The 22,353-nt window shown below is 42.6% G+C and overlaps 1 protein-coding gene across 2 annotated transcripts in view; it reads right to left on the reverse strand.

Annotated features, from left to right (window-relative positions):
• PCOLCE2 (procollagen C-endopeptidase enhancer 2) overlaps positions 1-22,353 on the reverse strand; it is a 122,586-nt gene that overhangs the window by 31,518 nt on the left and 68,715 nt on the right. For both annotated transcript variants that reach the window (XM_070403479.1, XM_070403478.1), the window contains exons 4-5: positions 15,886-16,010; positions 14,736-14,872 (exon numbers count right to left, since the gene is read on the reverse strand). In XM_070403479.1, the coding sequence (XP_070259580.1) occupies positions 14,736-14,872; positions 15,886-16,010 (262 nt within the window). The remainder of the gene's footprint in view (positions 1-14,735; positions 14,873-15,885; positions 16,011-22,353) is intronic.

Here is a 22,353-nt window from a genome sequence, read left to right on the forward strand (position 1 = left end):
TGTATTGCTCTTTTATTTTAAATTTATTTATTGAATTTATTGGGATCACAATAGTTAATAAAATTATATAGGTTCCAGGTACAATTCTATAATACATCATCTGTATATTGCATTGTGTGTTCACCACCTCAAGTCATGTTCATTTTTACTTGAAAAATGTATTTTCCCCTGTTGTTGGATACAATGTTCTCTATCCATTAGAACAAGCCTATTAATTATTTTTTTAATCTTCAATATCCGAATTTCCCATCTTTCTGTAATTCACAGTTAATCTGTCAATTATTTAAAGAGAAGTGTTTAAAATCTCCTAGTATAATAGTGGTCTTTGTAGATCTATCTTTTAATTTTTAGTCATTTACTTTTTTGCTTTACACATTATTGACATACATGCACGTTTATAACTTCTGATGAATTGTACCTTTTATCATTATACTAGAGGCCCGGTGCACAAAAATTTGTGCATGTCGGGGGGAGGGGGTTCCCTCAGCCCGGCCTGTGCCCTCTCGCAGTCTGAGACCCCTCGGGGGATGACCACCTGCTGGTTTAGGTCCGCTCCCTGGGGGACTGGGCCTAAGCTGGCAATCAGACATCCCTCTGGCAGCCCGGCAGCCCTCAGGGGATGTCCACTGGCCAGCGGGGAGCAGACCTAAGCTGCAGTCGGACATCCTTAGCGCTGCTGAGGAGGCGGGAGAGGCTCCCACCACCACCACTGTACTGGCAGCCATCAGCCTGGCTTGTGGCTGAGCAGAGCTCCCCATGTGGGAGTGCACTGACCACCAGAGGGCAGCTCCTGCATTGAGAGTCTTCCCCCTGGTGGTCAGTGTGTGTCATAGTGACCAGACATTCCCAGTCTTTCTGCTGTTAGAGTCAGTTTGCATATTACCCTGTTACAATATAGGATAGAGGCCTGGTGCACGGGTGAGGACTGGCTGGTTTGCCCTGAAGGGTGTCCCGGATCAGGGTGGGGGTCCCACTTGGGTGCCTGGCCAGCCTGGGTGAGGGGCTGATGGGTGTTTGCAGCTGGTCACACCTCCTTCAGGGTGGGGGTCCCCACTGGAGTGCCTGGCCAGCCTGGATGAGGGGCTGATGGCTGTTTTCAGGCTGGCCACAACCCTTTCAGGGTAGGGGTCCCCACTGGGGTGCCTGGCCAGTCTGGGTGAGGGGCTGAGGGCCGTTTTCAGGCTGGCCGGCAACTGAAGCTCCCAGTCTCTCCTTTTTTTCTTTTTTGTTTTTAATTCTGGGATTTATTTACCTTCTATAATTGAAACTTTGCTGCCGTCCTGCTTGCTCCAGCTCTGAGGCCGTGGCTGGCTGAAAGCAGGTATCTGGGGTTTGTTTGGCTTCTATAATTCAAACTTTGTTGCTTTTGGAGCTTAGAGCCGGGCTGCGGCAGGCGGGGAACCTAGGCTTCCTCCATCACTGGAACAAGCAAACCTCCTGCTTGCTTCAGCTGCATGGCTGCCGGCCGCCATCTTTGTTGGCAGTTAATTTGCATATCTTGCTGATTAACCAATGGGAAGCATAACGGAGGTATGGTTAATTACCCTTTTTGTCTTTTATTAGATAGGATAGTAACTATTTCTAGTAATGCTATCTGCCCAAATCTACTTTGTCTTGATATCAATAAAGCTATGCCAGTTTTCTTCAATAAGTGTTTTTCCAATATCTTTTTCTATTATTTTATTCTCAAATGCTCTCTTGTTTTTTTGAATGTCTTATTATAAATAGCACATGACTGGATTCTGCTGTTATCCAGTCTAACAATCTTTACCTTTCCATTAATGATTTGATCCATTTGTATTTACATTGGTTACAAATATATCTGGAGATATTTCTACCATCCCATTTTGTGCTTTTTATTTGGCCTACCTTTTTTATGTTTCTTTTTTTCCCTTTTCTTTTGGATCTAACTTTTTTTCTCATTTCATGTTTTTTCTCCAGTGTTTTGGAAGTTAAAGACTTCTACTTTTTCTAGAGGTTACTCTAAATTTAACATCCCTATTTACTTTAACAAATTATAAAGTTGAATAATATATTCATCCTATTGTCAAATAATACAAGGAACTCAGAACCATTCAATACTTATGACCAATACCTTTGTCCATTGTTTCCTGCTGCACCCTTTATTCTGTGACCATTATCTTCCTGCCTGAAGTACATAATGAAGTTTCTTTGGTTAGGATATGTTGGAAGTAAACTCTCTCAGCTCTTGTTTAACTGAAAAGGTGTTGATTTCACCCACATTCACAAAAGAGTTTTTTCACAATCCAAGTTTAATAGTTACTTTGTCTCAGTACTTTGAAGACATTCTTCTAACATCTTCTAACTTCCACTATTGCTGTTGAGAAGTTAGTTATTAAGTTATGTGTCTTTCCTTTGTGATAACATGCCTTTTGTTCTGGCTGTTTTTAATATCCCTCTCTTCTGTACTGTGGTTTTACTATAATACACATAGGAATGGGTATCTATACTAATAGAAGGGTAATATTCTAATTAGAGTGGACATCTCCCAGATGTTCATCCGGACGTCCATCCAGACAAAGCCACAGTGGCTGCGAGGCCCAGGGCTCAGGCAGCCATAAGCCCCAGCAGCTGCAAGGCCTAGGGCTCAGGCAACTGTGAGTCCCAGCGGCTGCAAGGCCGTGGCTCAGGCAGCTGTGAGCCCTGGCAGCTGCAAGGCCCGGCACTCAGGCAACTGTGAGCGCCAGCGGCTAAAAGGCCCAGGTCTCAGGCCGCGCAGCCGTGATGGCTGGCAGTGGCAGCAGGAGTGGGGTGATGGGGGCGGCGCCTTCCCCTGATCAGCCTGGTCACCTCCCGCAGAGAGAGGCCAGAGGCAGCAGCAGAGATGGGGTGATGGAGGAGGCACCTTCCCCTGATCAGCCCAGTTGCCTCCTGCAGAGGGAGGCCAGACTGCAGCTTAGGTCCACTCTCCGTGGAGAGTGAGACTAAGCCATCAGTAGGACATCCCCTGAGGGCTCCTGGACTATGCGAGGAACTGTGAGAGGGGACAGGCTGGGCTAAGGGACGCCCCCCTCCAGGGGACAAATGTTCGTGCACCAGGCCTCTAGTCTATATCTATAAAACCCTAATATGCAAATAGGCTAAATGGCGGAACAACTGAACAACTGGTCGCTATTATGTGTGCCGACCACTAGGGGGCACACATGGAACATGGCAGGCGTCAGCAGCAGGCGGCAGAGAGTGGAACATGGTGGGCAGTGGTCGCAGTGAGATGGTGTAGCAGGTGAGTGGGGGCGCCAGACCAAGGCAGGTCACCAGTCGCTGTCATCAGGGCGAGCTTCGGGTGGTTACTGAAAATTGTTTGCTCCTGCATGCCCCGGTCCTGCCTGGCACCTGCACCCACTGCCAGCACCCAATGCTGGCCCCGATCGTTCAGCGCTGTCAGTGGGTTCGAGTGGTGGCTGCTGACCCAGATCGCCCCTCAGGGCTTCTCCCGCCCCCCCCCCCTGCTCCTGAGGGGCAATTGGGGCAGCAACAGCTGCTCACACCTGCTGATGGTGTCGGCCCTGCTCGCACCCACTGCTGGCAACAGCACCAATCACTCTGCGCTATCAGTGGGTGCAAGTGGGGCTGGGGCCATCAGCATGTGGGAGCAACAGCGGCGGGAGCGGGGCTGCCAATAGACAGGGAACTGGGGACCACAGCAGGAGGGGCAGGGCGGGGGCACAGAAGATGGGTCAAGACCCACCCCTCTGCCCACTGCAGCCTAGTGGCCCACAGTTCAAGGTGCACGAATTCGTGCACTGGGCCCCTAGTCCTATATAATAAAAGCCTAATATGCAAATCGACCAAACGGTGGAACGACCAGTCAATATGACATGCACTGACACCAGAGGGCAGACGCTCAATGCAGGAGCTGCCCCCCGCCTGCAGAACCCAGGCCAGCCAAGGTAGGTGCCAGTGGGACCCCCCAATTGCCCCACAAATCGGCCCTGATTGCCCACCAGGCCTAGAGACCCTGCCCATGAATGAATTTCATGCATTGGGCCTCTAGTATTATATATATGTCGCTTAGGATTTATTTAGTTTTTAATTTGATGATTGATATCTTTCATCCACATTGGAAAAGTCTCAGCTACTATTTCTTCAAACATTGCATTTCCTACATTCTCTATTTTCTATTAAAGAACTGATTACATGTGTGTTAAATATGTGAGGTCCTTCCACTCTGGCCTCTGAACACTTCTTCTCCATCTATCTGTCTGTGCTACATTCTAGTTAATTATCTCACGTCTATTTCTCAGTTCCCTAATTCTTTCTGGAGCTATGTCTTATCCGTAATTTAACACGTACATTAAGTTTTTTGTTTAAATTATTATATGTCTCAGTTCTAAAAATTCTCTTAGGCTCTTTGTTAAATCTGTTTAAACATTTCTGAAAGTCTCTTGTTTCTTAGTCATATTTTGAATAGTCTGCACTGTGTATTTGGTTGACATATTTCTTTAAGCATACACATTTCACATTCTGTCTCATACTTTTTATAAATGCTTCTGTGGGTCTGACTATACTGCTTATTTCTGCTGATTATTGATTATGTTGGCTTTTCCTTGTTGCTTTGTGCTTTTTTATTGAGAACCTATGTTTCTTAAAACTTTACTTCTAGGTATTCTTTTTTAAAAATTTAAATTCTTTATTGTTTAAAGTATTACACGAATCTACCTTTTCCCCCATTGACTTCTCCCCGAATGATCCCACCCCCTAGCAATGCCCTCACCATTGTGTCCATTGGCTATGCTCATATGCATGCATATAAATCCTGTGGTTGATCTCTTACCCCCTCACCCCCGCCTTCCCTTATAAGTTGGACAGTCTGTTTGATGCTTCTATGTCTCTGGTTCTATTTTTGTTCATCAGTTTATGTTGTTCATTATATTCCACAAATGAGTTAGATCTTGTGATATTTATCTTTCTCTGACTGGCTTATTTCGCGTAGCATAATTCTCTCCAGTTCCATCCATGCTGTTGCAAATGGTAAAAATTTCTTCTTTTTTATAGCAGTGCAGTATTCCATTGTGTAGATGTACCACAGTTTTCTAATCCACTCATCTGCTGATGGGCACTTAGACTGTTTCCAGATCTTAGCTATGGTGAATTGTGCTGCTATGAACATAGGGGTGCATATATCCTTTCTGATTGGTGTTTCTGGTTTCTTACGATACATTCCTCGAAGTGGGATCACTGGGTCAAATGGAAGTTCTATTTTTAGTTTTTTGAGGAAACTCCATACTGATCTCCGCAGTGGGTGAACCAGTCTGCATTTCCACCAGCAGTGCAAGAGGTTTCCCTTTTCTCCACATCCTCGCCAGCTCTTGTCGTTTGTTGATGATACCCATTCTGACAGGTGTGAGATAGTACCTTCTTGTTGTTTTAATTTGCATCTCTTGAATGAGTAGTGACTCTGAGCATGTTTTCATGTCCCTTGGCCTTCTGTATGTCCTCCTTCAAAAAGTATCTATTTAGGTCCTTTGCCCAGTTTATGGCTGGATTGTTTATCTTCCTTTTGTTAAGTTGTATGACTTCCCTATAAATGTTGCAGATTAAACCTTTATTGGACATAACATTGGCAAATATGTTCTCTAATGCACTGGGCTTTCTTGTTATTTTTTTGATGGTTTCTTTTGCTATGTAGAAGCTTTTTATTTTGATGTAGTCTCATTTTTTTAATTTTCTCCTAGTTTCCATTGCCCTACGAACTGTATTAATAAAGATATCACTACGACAAGTGTCTGCTGTGTTGCTGCCTATGGCTTCTTCTAGGATTTTTATGGTTTCCCATCTTACATTTAAGTCCTTTATCCATTTTGAGTTTATTTTTGTGTATGGTGTAAGTTGGTGGTCTAGTGAACCGCGTCCACCACAGCCAGTGGTGAACCTGAGAAGGGGCGTTGAAGGATTAAAGAAAACAGACAAGAGAATACAGTTGGGGCCAGGTAGATCACTGTGCCTGGATGAGGAAACAGCGACCCTGCCTGTAAGCAGGATCTTTATTTTATAGTCAGATCACACAAAGCAAAACAAGGGCAAGATGTTCACAACGTTCTTGCAAATTTCAAATCTGCTTTTTTCCTGTTGTTACCATTCTCTATCAAACTTGGTTTAGGCAGCACTTGCTGCACCTCCGAGCCCCCCTTCCCCTCTCTTTCCTCCACTGCCTTCAGCCCACATCTCTTAGCTACCTAGGACTGCAGGGTCAGACTATAAGGTCAAGCTTACAACCATTGCCTTTTGGCTATAATTGTTCTGGGAGGGCTTTGCCCTCCAAGCTGGGACTTGTATGTGGCTTTGCCACAAGTCAGACTGAGGCTTGATCCTGTCCAAACACTGTAGCCGCTCTCCACAGTCTAGTTTCACTTTTTTGCATGTATCTGTCCAATTTTCCCAAAACCATTTATTGAAGACACTGTCTTGACTCCATTGTATGCTTGTGCCTATGACAAATATTAATTGAGCATAATGGCTTGGGTCGATCTCTGGGTCCTCTGTTCTGTTCCAATGGTCTATATGTGTGTTCTTGTGCCAGTACCAGGCAGTTTTGAAAACTGTGGCTTGGTAATATAGCTTGATATCTGGTATTGTGATCCCCCCAACGTTGTTGTTCTTTCTCAGGTTGCTGCAGCTATTCATGGTCTTTTTTTATTCTAGATGAATTTTTGGAGAGTTTATTCTAAGTCTTTGAAATATGCCATTGGCATTTTAATGGGAAATGCATTGAATCTGTGGATTGCTTTGGGTAGTGTGGACATTTTAATTATGTTGATTCTACCAATCCATGAACACAGTATATTCTTCCATTTGTTTATGTCTTCCTCTATCTCTTTTTTCAGTGTCTTGTAATTTTCTGAGTACAAGTTCTTTACCTCCTTGGTTAAGTTTATTCCTGGTATCATAATTTTTTTTGTTGCAATGGTAAATGAGATTTCTTTTTTTGGTTTCTATTTCTGTGAGTTCATTATTGGTGTATAAAAAAGCCATAGATTTTTGGGTATTAATTTTGTATCCTCCTACATTGCCAAATTCATTTATTAAGTCTATTATGTTTTTATTGGAGTCTGTAGGGTTTTCTCTGTACAATATCATGTCATCTGCAAATAATGACGGTTTTATTTCTTCTTTTCAAATTTGGATGCCGTTTATTTCTTTTTCTTGTCTGATCGCTATGGCTAGTACTTCTAGTACTATGTTGAACAGGAGTGGTGAAAGTGGGCATCCCTGTCTTGTTCCTGTTCATAGGGGAAATGGTTTTACTTTTTGGCCACTGAGTATAAGGTGGGCTATAGGTTTGTCATATAAGGCTTTTATTTTGTTGAGGTCTGATGCTTCTATTTCCACTTTGCTGAGAGTTTTTATCAGGAAAGGATGTTGGATTTTGTCAAATGCCTTTTCTGCATCAATGGATATGATTATGTGATTTTTGCCTCTCAATTTGTTTATGTCATGAATCACATTTATTGATTTGTGGGTATTGTATCAGCCTTGCATCCCTGGAATAAATCTCACTTGGTCATGGTGTATGATCTTTCTAATGTAATGCTGGATCCAATTTGCTAGAATTTTGTTGAGAATTTTAGCATCTATGGTCATCAGGGTTATTGGTCTGTAATTCTCTATCTTTGTAGTGTCTTTATTTGTTTTTAGGATTAGGGTAATTCTGGCTTCATAGAATGAGCGTGGAAGTGTGCCTTCCTCTTGAATTTTTTGAATAGTGTGAGAAGAATAGGTTTTAGTTCTTTTTTGAATGTTTGGTAAAACTCCCATGTGAAGCTGTCTGGTCCAGGGCTTTTCTTTGCTGGAAGTTTTTTTTTTTTTTATTACTGTTCCAATTTCATCAGTAGTTGAATTTTTTCATTGTTTTTATTATAGTTGAATTCTAATTTTATGCCATTGTGATCTGAGAAGATGCTTGATATGATTTCTATCTTCTTGAATTTGAAGAGACTCTGCCTGTGTCCTAATATGTGGTATATCTTGAAAATGTCCTGTGTGCAGATTGTATATTCTGTAGCTTTGGGGTGAAATGTTCTGAAGATGTCAATTAAGTCCATCTGATCTAGTGAGTCATTTAGGATTGCTGTTTCTTTGCTGATTTTTTGTTTAAAGGATTTATCCAGTGGTGTCAATGGGGTATTAAAGTCCCCTACTATGATTGTATTGCTGTCACTGTCTCCCTTGATATCTTCCAGAAGCTTTTTTATGTATTTGGGTGCTCCTGTATTTGGTGCATATATGTTTATCAGGGTTATATCCTCTTGTTGAATTGCTCCCTTTAGTATTATGAAGTGACCCTCCTTATCTCTTATTATAATCTTCACTTTGAGGTCTATTTTGTCAGATATAAGTATTGCTACCCCAGCTTTATTCTCATTTCCATTTGCCTAAAATTTTTTTTCCAATCTCTTCACTATCAGTCTGTGTGAGTCCTTTGTTCTGAGGTGGGTCTCTTGTAGAGAGAAAATATATGGGTCATGTTTTCTTATCCATTCAGCTACCTTATGTCTTTTGATTAGAGCACTTTATCCATTTACATTTAAGGTTATTATTGATAGGTACTTGTTTGTTGCCATTTTTATTCTTTGTGCCTATGTTCCTTCTTCCCTTTCTATTTCTTCTTTTTTACAGAAGTCCCTTTAGCATTTATTGCATTGCTGGCTTGGTGGTAATAAATTCCCTAAGCACTTTTTTGTCTGTGAAGCTCCTGATTTCACCTTCAATTTTGAATGATAGCCTTGCCAGGTATAGTATTTTTGGATTCAGTCCCTTGTTTTGCATCACTTTGTATATTTTATTCTATTCCCTTCTGGCCTGATGTGTTTCTGTTGAGAATTAATTCGATAATCTAAGGGGAGATCCCTTATAGGTAACTTTCTGTCTCTCTCTGGCAGCCTTTAAGATTCTTGCTTTGTCGTTGATGTGTCTTGGTGTTGGTCTTTTTGGGTTCATCTTGTTTGGGACTCTGTGAGCTTTTTGGACTTGTGTGAATTTTTTCTTCCCAATATCAGGGAAGTTTTCTGTCATTATTTCTTTAAATAGGTTTTCTATTCCTCATTCCACTTCCTCTTCTTCTGGCACCACTATTATGCAGATGTTGTTTCATTTCATGTTGCCCCAAAGCTCTCTTATGCCCTCCTCCTTCTTTTTAAGTTTTCTTTCCATTTGCTGCTGTGGTTGGGTGGTTTTATCTACCGTGTCTTCTAATTCACTAATGCGGTCCTCAGCTTCTTCTAGTCTACTGTTGAAACTTTCCATTGTGTTCTTTATTGTGGCTATGTCATTCTTCACTTCCTCTTGATTCTTCTTCATTTCCTCTTGATTTTTATGCATGTTGTTGAATTTGTGTTCCATCCTTTTCACTGTCCTTATAACCATTGCTCTGAATTCTTTCTCTGACAAATTGCTTGCCCCCATTTCGTTTATTTCCTTTTCTGGTGATTCTTCCTTTTCTTTCGAATGGTGGGTTGTTTCTTTGTCTCACCATTTTTTCTGTTTCTTTGTGATTCAAAGAAACAGATCAGATCAATTGCTATGCCACCTAGATTTTTTGAATTTGTCTTATATAGTAGATGTTTTACAGGACCCAGTGGTGCAATCTCTCTGGTCTTCTGGGCTGGGAAATCTAGGGTTGCCTCCTACTTGGGCAATTTGGGTTTTCTTGGTGTAGTTGAAATTTGAGTGTTATTGTCCCATTCGTGGATGGAGTCTCCTTTCAGGATGTCTGGTTATGTGGCTCGCTCTCTACCACATTGACCAAACAGCACAAAATACAACTTGATAAAACACGATACAAAGGGAACAAAACATGAATATACTCAAGACACCAATAACCCCAACAACAGTGACCACCAGAGAAAAGAGAATTGGGGGAGAGAAAAGAGAGCAAAAATGATATTGAGGAAAGAAAAAATGGTAAGAGAGAAAAGAAAAAGAAGAAAAAGTAAAAAAAAAAACAAAAAACCAAAAAACATATATACGTGGGGAAAAAGCACCACAGGAAAAAAAGATAAATGAAAAAATGCAAACAGTGAACACTCAGAAAAGAGGGTGGGGGCAGAATCTGTAGAGGCTGAGATTATATACAGAAAGTAAGGTTAAGAAATTGAATGAATATGGGGAGGACCTCAGTTCAGTAGAGAGGTGGTAGAAAGAGGATGAGTGGAAAAGAAGAAAAAAAGAGAAAGAAAAAAATTTAAAAATTAAAAATAAGATAAAATAACAAAAAATAGAATGAAGAAAAAATAATGTGAAAAAAATAAACAAAAAACAAAGAAAATAAAAAAATTTTTTAAATAAAAGATAATTTTTTTTTAAGTGAAGTGTTGTTCATTTCAGCTGAGTTTTAATGCCCCATGGGGGCTGGTTTAAGATCTCACTCTTCTGTACTGTCTGACACTTCTCAGTTTCCTGTTAGGCAGTCAACACCATGTTGAAGTTCCACATGATCCACTGCTCCTCTGTTGGTGTCTATCTCCACCGCCTTGACTGCCAGCAGGTGGGACCAGTCTGCCCACTTAGCCTCTAATCTCTCAAGCGGCTGTTTCTGACAGAGCTTTAGTTAGGGAGGTTGCTATATTGTTTTCTGGGACTGAATGGCCTCTCTTCAACCCAGTCCCTGAGGGCTCTTAGGGGCTATTCAGATTTTTTGTGTCCTTTGTACCACTCAGGGTGTAGCCTGGAGACTTCTGGGAGCAGCTAAGCTCTTCAGGAGAAAAAGGCTGCTTAGGTCTGGAGTGTCAGGAATGTTCCAGTGCCAGACTCCCGGTCACTTCTCCCCGACCTGCTCTTCTCCACAGCCTCTCCCCAGACTCCACAAGTTCACAACTCCACCTGCACCTCAGTCACGGGTAAGTGTTTTTATTTGAAAGGTCCTATGAACTGGGTTTAGCGAATAAAAGCAAAGACCAAGAAGAGGGAAAAGAGCTTCACCATTGTGAGTTTCTCTCACCCTGGCACCACACAGCTTGGGCAGTTCTTCAGGCTTCCCCCTCTGGGCTCAGCCTCTTCTGGCTGTGGACTTAGATCTATAATCCCCTGCCACTAACAGTCCTGTAGACTTCCTTTCCACAGTCAGAGGGACACAGACTTAGTGCTGTGCAGCTTCCTTTTTACCCTCTTTGTTTGGAGGTCTCACAACTCTCTCCAGCCCAGAACCCCAATCCTACCATTCTCTGCGTGTCCTCTGCCCTTCCCAACTGCAAATTGTCTCACCAGCTGTTTCTACTTCACGAATTCCAGCTGGATGTTATTCAATTTAGATGCTTTTTCTATCTGCTCTGAGATAAGGCTCAGGACACGTCTGCCATTTTGGCTGCCATTTTGTGTCCTCCTTCCCATTTTTTGCTATAGGTATTCTTAAAGTTTAAGATGCATTCTTCCAAGGAGAATTTATATTTCCTTCTGTCAGCCTCTGTCGGCACTACCAACTCAGAAACTTTATAAATTAAATTCTTGAGTGCATTTAGTGTAAATTGTAACCTTAGACTCATCTGTGGACTGCTTTTTGGTTAGGAATTCTCATAAGGAACTACCTCTTCATCCCTTTACCAAAAGCTAAGTCCAAAACTGCTGATGTTCCTTACTAACACCCATGGGTTGTAGGGAAAGTTAGTTCAGTCACATTGGTGTCACTTTCTGTAGGTCCCTTATGGTCTTTGATCAAAAGTCCTCCCTTGCCTGGACCCTGAGCTCTATCCTCTGTTCCCAAGCATGGCCTGTGAAGAATGAAGTTCTAGGTCATCAAAGACTGGCACAAATACCGAAGAAAACTGCCACGTGCACATACTTGTTTCTCTCTCCAGATTTGGGCTTTTTGTCATTTTTTTTTTTTTTTTGTTACCTCAGATGATTTCTTTTATTTTTTGCCAACTCAGCAATGCTTTAACCTAGCTTCTTTGCCATATTGCTAGAAAATTAAATGAAATTATTTTTAAAAACAGTTGTATATGAAGAAAAAACATGGCAGAAGAAGCTAGAGCAGGATAGAGAGTCAAGAGGGAGTTGTTTTTTAATTTGGGAGAACCTAAATTTATAGGTTATGGGGAAGGAACAAAAAAAGGCAGAACTGAAGATGGAGAAAAAGAGGACTACTGGGTAAAAGGGAATTTCAAGGGAGGAAAAAAGGAGCTCAGAGGGAGGATCTAGAGCAGTGGTTCTCAACCTTCCTAATGCCGCGACCCTTTAATACAGTTCCTCATGTTGTGGTGAACCCAATTTCATTGTTACAAATTGAACATAAGTAAAGCGTAGTGATTAATCACAAAAACAATATGTAATTATATATGTGTTTTCTGATGGTCTTAGGCGACCCCTGTGGAAAGGTCGTTCGACCCCCAAAGGGGTCTCGACCCACAGGTTGAGAACCGCTGATCTAGAGGAAAAGACTGGCTGAATCAACAAGGGTGTGATTGGCTGAATAATGGCCCCTAAAGTGTCCACATTCTAATTCCTGGAACTTATGAATGTTACTTCATATGCAAAGGGACTTTGCAGAGAAGGTTAAATTAAGGATCTTGAGAAGGGGAGAGCATCCTAGACTATGTAGGTGGGCCCTGAATGTAACCACAAGTACCCTCATAAGAGGAAGGTCTGACTGCCATGGAGGAGAAGAAAATATGATGACAGAAGCCAAGATAGGATGATGTGCCTTAAAGACAAAGTTTGCCAGCAGCCTTCAGAAGCTAAAAAAAGGCAAGAAAACTGATTCTCTTTCAAGTTTCCAAGATAGGCCAGGAAGCCAGGACAAGTGAAATGGGGAAACTGAGACAGAGAGCTGAGCAAACTGCAGAGCAATTTATAGCAGATACAGAAGGTCACCTCCCTAGAGATAACATCTAGGCCTCAGCTATATTTCAGCTCCAGACCCATAAAAGCCGCAAAACCAGGTGAGCGACACCAAGACCAGCTTCAATGACTAACAACCCCCTGCTCTGACACTGACCAATCCGTGGAGACCACGGCCCTGGAGGAGCACACCTGGAAAACTGATGAATATTCTGCTGCTTCCCCTGAGACCTCCCCTAAGATTCCCACCTGTGAGAAAGAGATAAAAGCCCTCAAGACAAAGGAGAAAGCGAGTGCTCTCCCTCTGGGAGCAGCCACCGTTCTTCCCTTTCCCCTCTTCTCCCCACCAGACACATATCTCCTAAACCTTAAAGGATCCTATGAGACTTGCAACCAGGGCAGCAATGGGCAGTGGCAGTTCATCCCAGGAACCCCCCTGGCCCTGGCCCCAAGGCCCCCTTTTCTCTGACTTTCCAGAGAATTAAGGCAGCCCAGCCTGGGCTCTCCTGTTGCTCCTTCTATGCTAAGCTCTTCCTTATTTCATTGTCCCCAGCTTTAATAAATGTTTCCTCATAATCACCTGGATCCGTGCTGTGAAACCTTTCCTGCACGAAGTCAAGAACCCACATACTACTGGCCAGCCCTAGGCAGACCTGCCCACAGCCAGGTCCCCTGTCTGGCAGCACTTCCAGAAGAAAACACGCTGCTGACAGTTTGATTTGAGCCCAGTGAAACTAATTCCAGACTTTTCACCTCCAGGATAAAAGAGAACAAATATGTTGTTTTAAGCCAATCAGTTTGTGGTCATTTGTTCCAGCAGAATAGAAAAAGAATATAAGGGACTCTTTAGGAGCTTAGAAATGGGCTTTTCTCCAACACATTCATCTATAAAGCCAAATTCAGATATACTAATGTTTAATTATAACTAACTTGAATGCATTAAAATTTTAAAATTATTATTGGACTTAAATATAAATGAATTGAAACAAAATGAACCTTGCTTTAACTCAAGCGTGTCTGTGGAAACCATAGACACATGTAAAAGCAGGCGGTGCATATAACCTAATTCTGTTTAAGAGTAGGAAAGGGTGTTTACTTTGGTCACTTTGATGGCAAGCTATAGTTGTTTCAATTGTCGCTTTCCTAGTATCGTATACCAAGGTGTGAAATATCTTGCACCAAATATCTTACAGGTAAGTAATGTGCCCAGTGTCATGCAGCTAGTAAGTGGCAGAGCTCTTGGCTCCATAAATGTTCTGATAAGTACCTTTTGGGTTCACTCACCAAAATTTGAACAACAACATGAAGAGGAGCTACAAGATCCAGGACAGGATCTGATCAGGTAAAATCACCTGGATCTGTTGTAAGATTTCTGTTTTCTTTGTCTAGGTCCCCAGTAGGTAGCCCCCAGTTTTTTTTATCAGAATTTTCTCTTTCACTCTGAGGCACAACCTCACCTTTGCAGGGTAGTGACATATCCAAGCATCTGACTCAGCATCTGCCTGTAGTCATCACCACCTCTGCTTCTGTTTATGTACGTGGCTGTGGAGGCCTCTCTACACTCGTTAAGGTTGCCTACTCACTTTCATGGAACCCAGGAACTTATGAACAAAACAACAACATAAAATCTTTCAGAAAATGAAACATAGCACATCAATTGAATAAGAAATAAGTTTTGAGCCCTGGCCGGGTGCCTCAATTTGTTGGAGTATCCCATACACCAAAAGGTTTTGGGTTCGGTTCCCAATCAGGGTACAAACCCAGGTTTCAGGTTTGATCCTGGCCTGGGGCAACTGATCAATATTACTGATCAATATTTCTCTCTCACATTGATGTCTCTCTCTCTCTTACCCTTCCTATCTAAAAATCAATCAGCATATCCTTGGGTGAGGATTAAAAAAGAAGAAAGAAAGAAGTTTTGAAATAAAACAGGGGCTACTTACACGGGTGGACTATCACCACAATACTTTCCAATTCTTTTAGCGTCGTTGACTTCTCCACCATTAAACACCGCCACATAATCATATCGGCAGTAGTTATCGCGCTCAACATCAAACTTCTCAAACTTTAATTCTATAAGCTTTAGTGAAAACACAGAATTAGAAGGGTCAAAATAGCATTGCCGAATGTCCTCAAATAGAATTCTTCCTCCCCCCAGATTTGTAGGTACCATGATTGTCCTTTGTAAAAATGCATTCTGTTTAAGTTATTCTTGCTTGTTTTCATAATTCTTCTGTGGTATTCATATTTCTTGCGCAATTCTTTTGATTTAATCTTTAGTCATTCCAAAAGATCATCTCACTCCCAGATCAATCCTAGTTAAAATCTTAAACTTAAACCTATCAAACTAGGGAATAAATTATTTTCAAAAGTCCACGGGCTAAGCTTGGTCTATTTCCATGCTAAGTTCTGTCCTGCAATCAACATATGAAAGGGGGTCCCAGAAAGGGTATAAATTCATATAAGCACTCGCTAATGAGCAGTGGACATTAGACCTTCTCTGTTGATTGTTTTACAGCAATGAATAAAGTTAACTGTGGGGAACTTGCACAGATTCTATTTTTTAAAAAACAAAAGAAATTATAAAGCATACTAGCTTTCACAGCAGACCACTTGCTCTTTGAAGAAGTGTGGCCTGTTTGCACTGGCTTGGTCAAAGTGATGCAGGCAGACTGTTTTTTATTTGGTGACTGGGATGGCTATTATTAGTATGAGGACCTGATGAGTTTGCTATGCGAGCAAAGGGTAACCTTGAATATATACATGTACTTGGGTACTTTTATCTTTCCACAGTTAGTGGCTTCTACTTATAAAATCTTCCACAGGGTTAAACAATTTCACATAGGACTTATTTACCATTTGTATTTCAAAACCTGTTTTGAAAATTGTAATTATGGAATAGGAAAGTGAATCCGTGATTTTACAAGTCAGATAGTGCAAAAGCAATTTGAATCTGGGTCTTTATATGAAGAAAGACCTATGGCCAGCCAGGCCTTTCTTGCCCTACAACAGTAGCTCTTGAGAGATGGGCCCCTCACACTGTCTACACAATTCACACATGAATGCTTTCGTCATATTTTCAGGAAATCTCACCTGATTCTTTGGGGCTAGAATGTGCCATAAGCAAGTGACTCCTGCAGGGTAATCACGGTCTGGCCAGTTGGGGGTTTTAAAAGAGCCGGAAGGTCTTTCAAGGCGTCCTCCACAATATTGATCCCCTGAAGTTATTAAATATGAAAAAAATCCAAGTTTATGTCCTCATAGAGGTTATCCCAATGCAACCATGAGGAGATTAAGGATTTGGAATGTTAGGTGATAGTATAGCCAATAAGGACAATGTCAGAAGCTCTTAAATTTTCTCTTTAAAATAGTCACATAGAGAAGAACCAAGATGGCTGCATAAGGTATATACCTGTACGTGTTGCCCCCCACAACCACAATAAAACTACAACTAAAAGACAAAACAGTGATCATCTAGAAACCACGGGAAAGCTGGCTGAGTGGAAGTTCTACAACTAGAAGAAAAGGAAAAAGCGCATTGAGGCTGGGTAGGAGGTGTGGAGGCACCAAGAGCAGAGGTACGGAGGCGCGAGAACCAGGCTGCACCTGGGTGCGCGGTTTTTTTTTCAATCGTGAGATACAAGCTCCCAACTGCACTGAACTCATTTCCGGCAAGACTCTAGGGACCCACACTCCTACAGGGAGAAACTGGACTGTGTGGTATCGGGTCGGAAAGCAAGGGTGGCTTTCTTGCAGAACTGCTCGCAGGGATCATTGTTACTGTGGGGGCATGGGACTTGGGGAGTCGGGGACGTGGAGACACTGAGATGCAGAGACTCGTGGAGAGGCGCAGAGTCGCGGAGAAGGCTGATGACAGCCATCACTGTTTGCTCCGCCCTGGTGATTCTCTGAGACCCCGCCCCACTCAACTTACAACCCCACCCAACCTGTGCACAGCAGTGCAAATGAATCACTTGCCCTTTTGCAGCCTAACCTATCAAACCGAAGCTGGGTCAGAGAGCTCCAAAATTTCCAAATCCCAAACAAGAGGAGAAATCTGCAGATATCCCGGTAGCTCCTGCTGGGTGGACTCACACAGTGGTTGAATTTGCACCTCCTTGGAGATCCAGGAGCCAGTGTACCCAGTGGTCAGATACCAGATTTCAACTCCTCACATCCATAAGTGACACACTCAAGAGGCAGACTCAGTGAGCATGAAAGCCCCACTGAAGCAAGTCCTGCCCCATAAGGGTGTCTCCAGCACAGCAGCTCTTCCACTATAGACACAGCAGGTCCTTGCAGTCAATTGGCCTAAAGGTCATTTCCTCCCAGGGATACCAACAGCAATCAAGGCTTAACTACAACAAGACAGTACACCCAGCCCACAAAGGGGTGCACCAAGAGTGTCCACCTCAGGTGATTGGGGAGGCTGAGCCACTGGGCCCAATAGGACACCTAGCACACAAAGCCACTCTATCAACACAGGGAAGCAGCCAAAATGTGGAGACAAAGAAACATGTCACAAATGACAGAAATGGAGGAAAGCAAACTACTGGATTTAGAGTTCAAAAGCACAGTTATAAGATTACTCAAGAATCTTCTACAGAGGAGAATCGAAGATGGCGGCATAGATAAACACCGGAGACTGCCGCCGTGGACAACCACTTCAAAAATACAACTAAAAGTCGGAGCGGACATCAACCAGAACCACAGGAAGGCTGGCTGAGGAGAGTCTCTTCAACTAGAAGCAAAAACAACAGCATTCCGACGCTCAGCGAAGGCGCAGTGTGGAAAATTTAAAGGTACGGCGGTGCGGTGGTGAGGGTGCGCGCGCAAAGCGGGCTGGCGGCTGAGGGCGCGATTGTCGTTTTCAATCAGGAGCGAGTCTCAGACTCTGGGCTACAGATCCGGGCGAGTCTCTAGGGACCCAGACTCAAACGGGAGAAGCGGGACAGTCTGGCTACAGCCCCTCCGAGGTTTGCAGCAATTGCTGGGACAGAGAGGCAGAGCCCCTGGGGACGGACTGAGAGCGGCCATAGCTGCTCCCTCCCCCCCGCCCTGTTGAGCCCGCCCCGCCCAAACCCTGCGCACAGCCATTTGCCGATCGCCTCAGGCAAGGGCTGGACTAGCGCCTCCCCTGAGGACTGAAGTTTTCCCACAGCTGATTTCCACCGCCAGTCGGCCTGGTGGTCAAATCCCTCTAGTGTTAACTACAACAATTAAGGCTTGGCTAGAACAACACTGCGCACAGAGACCACAAGGGGGTGCACCAAGAAAGCATAAAAGATGCGGAGACAAAAAAACATGACAGAAATGGAGGATATGGAGCTAAGAATCGCAATCTTGAGGGCTTGCCATAAATTTGTGCAGAGCCTCATGAAAACTAATGAGACCCTCGATGCTACGATAAAGAAATTAGAAAGTAAGCATACACGGACTGAAATAAAGAATATTATACCCAATAGCAGACCAGAGGAGCACAAGAATCAAACCAAAGATTCGACAAAAAACACCCAATTGGAAAAGCAAAATGAAAAAAGAATCCGAAAGTGTGAAGATAGTGTAAGGAGCCTCTGGGACAGCTTTAAGCGGACTAATATCAGAGTCATTGGAGTGCCAGAAGATGAGAGACAGCAAGATATTGAAAACCTATTTCAAGAAATAATGGCAGAAAACTTCCCCCACCTGGAGAAAGAAATGGACTTACAGGTCCAAGAAGCGCAGAGAACCCCAAACAAAAGGAATCCAAAGAGGACCGCACCAAGACACATCATCATTAAAATGCCAAGAGCAAAAGACAAAGAGAAAATCTTAAAAGCAGCAAGAGAAAGAGGCTCAATTACCTACAAGGGAATACCCATACGACTGTCAGCTGATTTCTCAACAGAAACTTTGCAGGCCAGAAGGGAATGGCAAGAAATATTCAAAGTGATGAATACCAAGAACCTACAACCAAGATTACTTTATCCAGCAAAGCTATCATTCAGAATTGAAGGTCAGATAAAGAGCTTCACAGATAAGGAAAAACTAAAGGAGTTCATCACCGCCAAACCAGTATTATATGAAATGCTGAAAGGTATCCTTTAAGAAGAGGAAGAAGAAGAAAAAGGTAAAGATACAAATTATGAACAACAAATATGCATCTATCAACAAATGAATCTAAGAATCAAGTGAATAAATAACCTGATGTACAGAATGAACTGGTGACTATAATGAATCAGGGACATAGAAAGGGAATGGACTGACTATTCTTGGGGGAAAAGGGGTGTGGAAGATGCGGGAAGTGACTGGACAAAAATCATGCACCTATGGATGAACTCAGTGGGTGGGGAGTGAGGGTGGAGGGTGGGGTGGGAGCTGGAAGGAGGGGAGTTATGGGGGGAAAAAAGAGGAACAAATGTAATAATCTGAACAATAAAGATTTAAAAAAAAAAAAAAGAATCTTCTACAAACCTCCAAGGAACTTAGTGAGACCTTCAAGGATCTTAATGAGAATGCCAAAAAAAAATGGAAAAGGACCAGTCAGAAATTAAGCATACACTGACTGAAATAAAGAATAATATACAGAGATCCAACAGAAGACTAGAGGATCGCAAGAATCAAGTCAAAGATTTGAAATATGAAGAAGTAAAAAACACCCAACCAGAAAAGCAAAAAGCAAAAATAATCCAAAAATATGAAGATAGTGTAAGGAGCCTCTGGGACAACTTCAAACGTACCAACATCCGAATTATGGGGGTGCCAGAAGAAAAGAGAGAGCAAGATATTGAAAACCTATTTGAAGAAATAATGACAGAAAACTTCCCCTACCTGGTGAAAGAAATAGACTTACAAGTCCAGGAAGCAAAGAGGACCACACCAAGACACATCATAATTAAAATGCCAAGAGCAAAGACAAAGAGAGAATCTTAAAAGCAGCAGGAGAAAAACAGTTACTTACCTACAAGGGAGTACCCATATGACTGTCAGCTGATTTCTCAATTGAAACTATGCAGGCCAAAAGGGAGTGGCAAGAAATATTCAAAGTGATGAATAGCAAGAACCTACAACCAAGATTACTCTACCCAGCAAAGCTATCATTCAGAATTGAAGGTCAGATAAAGAGCTTCACAGACAAGAAAAAGCTAAAGGAGTTCATCACCACCAAACCAGTATTATATGAAATGCTGAAGAGTATTCTTTAAGAAGAGGAAGAAGAAAATGGTAAAGATAAAAATTATGAACAACAAAGGGACAACAAATACATATCTATCAACAAGTGAATCTAAAAATTAAGTCAATAAAAAATCTGATGAAGAGAATAAACTGGTGAATATAATAGAAGCGGGGGCATAGAAAAGGAGTGGACTGACAATTCTTAGGGGGGAAGGAGGTGTTAATGGTGCAGGAAAAGTTTGGACAAAAATCTTACACCTATGGATGAGGACAGTGGTGGGGGTAAGGGCATTGGGTGGGGTGGGAACCAGGTGGAGGGGAGCTATGGGGGGAAAAAGAGGAACATCTGTAATAATTTGAACAATAAAGATTTATTAAAAAAATATAGTCACATACTCTCCTGTACACACACACACCCGTGTGACCTCTGTTACGTGACATATCACATTGGCACAAGAGAGTGAAGGAGTGCAGTCAGGGCCATAGCTTCTTTTCTTTCTTTCATTTTGTTGGGGCAAATAAAGACAAACATTTGGGCATGCACTCATTCCATGCAGGCTCAGCAAATGATGTTGATTTTAGGAACCCTTAAGGCAGGGTATTTATAAATATGGTTAAAGTTTATGTTCATAGACAAACTTTGAATTAGTTGTAGAAAACTCTTATTACCTGAAAAACTTTGTTATACATCTTTAATAATTTTAAGAATAATTTGCCTTTGTAAACACAATATATGTTTTTATAATTTTAGCAAAACAGAAAAGCATAAAAAAGAAAGTAGAAACTTACCCCAAACCCCACCACCTCAATTTAACCAGTTAATATTTTACAAACATTATTTCAGACATCTCTATGAATATGCATTGATAGGTTGACAGTACTAATATTAGAAATATATTTTAATACAAAGTTTTAAATTTAATTTTTTGAAAAATTTTGTTAATCCTGACCCAGGATATTTTTTCCATTGATTTTAAAAAATATGTTTTTATTAATTTTTTTAGGGAGGAAGGGAGAGGAATAGAGAGATAGAAACATTGATGAAAGAGAAACATCATTGATGGCCACCTCCTGCATGCCCCCTACAGGGGATCAAGCCCACAACCTGGGCATGTGCCTTGACTGAGAACTGAACCAGTGACTTCTTGGTTCAGGGATTGATGCTTAGCCACTGAACAACACTAGTGAGGCTACATTAATTTTTAGAGAGAATGGATGGGAGGGTGGGTGGAGGAGGATATGAGAGAGACACAGATTGGTTGCCTCTTGCATGCAACCCAACCAGGACTGGGGATCAAACCTGTAACCCAGGTACATGCCCTTGACCAAGAATTAAACCTGAGGGGGAAACCAAGATGGTGACATAGGTAAACACCTGAAATTGCTGCCTTGAACAACCACTTCAAAACTACAATTAAAAGACAAAACAGACATCATCCAGAACCACAGGAAGGCTGGCTGAGTGGAAATTCTACAACTAGAAGGAAAGAGAAAAGCACACTGAGACTCAGAGGAGGTGTGGAAGTAAAGTGCAGAGGTATGGAGGCGCACGCGGAAAGGGCTGGCAACTGAGGACACGGTTGTCTTTTTCAATCGGGAGGGAGTCTCAAGCTCCCAACTGCTCTGAACTCCAGTTACGGGCGAGTCTCTGGGGACCCAGACTCATAAGGGGAGAAACTGGACTGTCTGGCATCGGGTGGAACTTGAGGGCAGCTTTCTCTCAGAGGTGTTTGCAGCGATTACTGTGGGACACTGAGACCCAGGGCCTCTTAGGGCAGGGCTGAGGATCACCCATAGCTGTTTGCTCCGTCCTGTTGATTCCCTGAGACCCTGTCCCACCCAAGCTGCATGCAGAGGCTTTTGCATATGAATGGCCTGGCTCTTTGCAATCTAAAATTACCTAACAAACTGCAGCTGGGTCAGAGAGACCCAGAACTTCCAAGAGAAGGCCCAAGGCCCCACAGCAGTTTGCATTGCTTCACAGCTGGGCCTCATTGGGCACCTCCAAACACCAAACAAAGAAGAGGAATCTGCAGATCTCTCCATAGCTCCTGCTGGGTAGCCTCAGGCAGAGGCTAAATTAGCACCTCCTCAGAGACCCAAGAGTCAGTGTACCCAGTGGTTAGAGTGGGAGCATCCAGATTACAACTACTCAGATCCATAAGGGACACACTCAGGGGGCAGACTCAGAGAGCACTAAAACCCCACTGAAGCAAGTCTTGCCCCAAAAGGGTGTCTCCAGCACAGAAGTTCTCACACTATAGACACAGCTGATTCTCACAGCCAATTGGACTGGAGGTCAATTCCTCCTACTGATACCAATAACAATTAAGGCTTAACTACAACAAGACTGTACACCCAGCCCACAAAGGGGTGCACCAAGAGTGTCCACCTCAGATGATTGGG

The sequence above is a fragment of the Myotis yumanensis genome, unplaced genomic scaffold (genome assembly GCF_028538775.1).
Source record: "Myotis yumanensis isolate MYYU_CA2020_CCGP unplaced genomic scaffold, mMyoYum1.0.hap1 SCAF_2, whole genome shotgun sequence".
Classification (NCBI taxonomy): Eukaryota; Metazoa; Chordata; class Mammalia; order Chiroptera; family Vespertilionidae; genus Myotis; species Myotis yumanensis.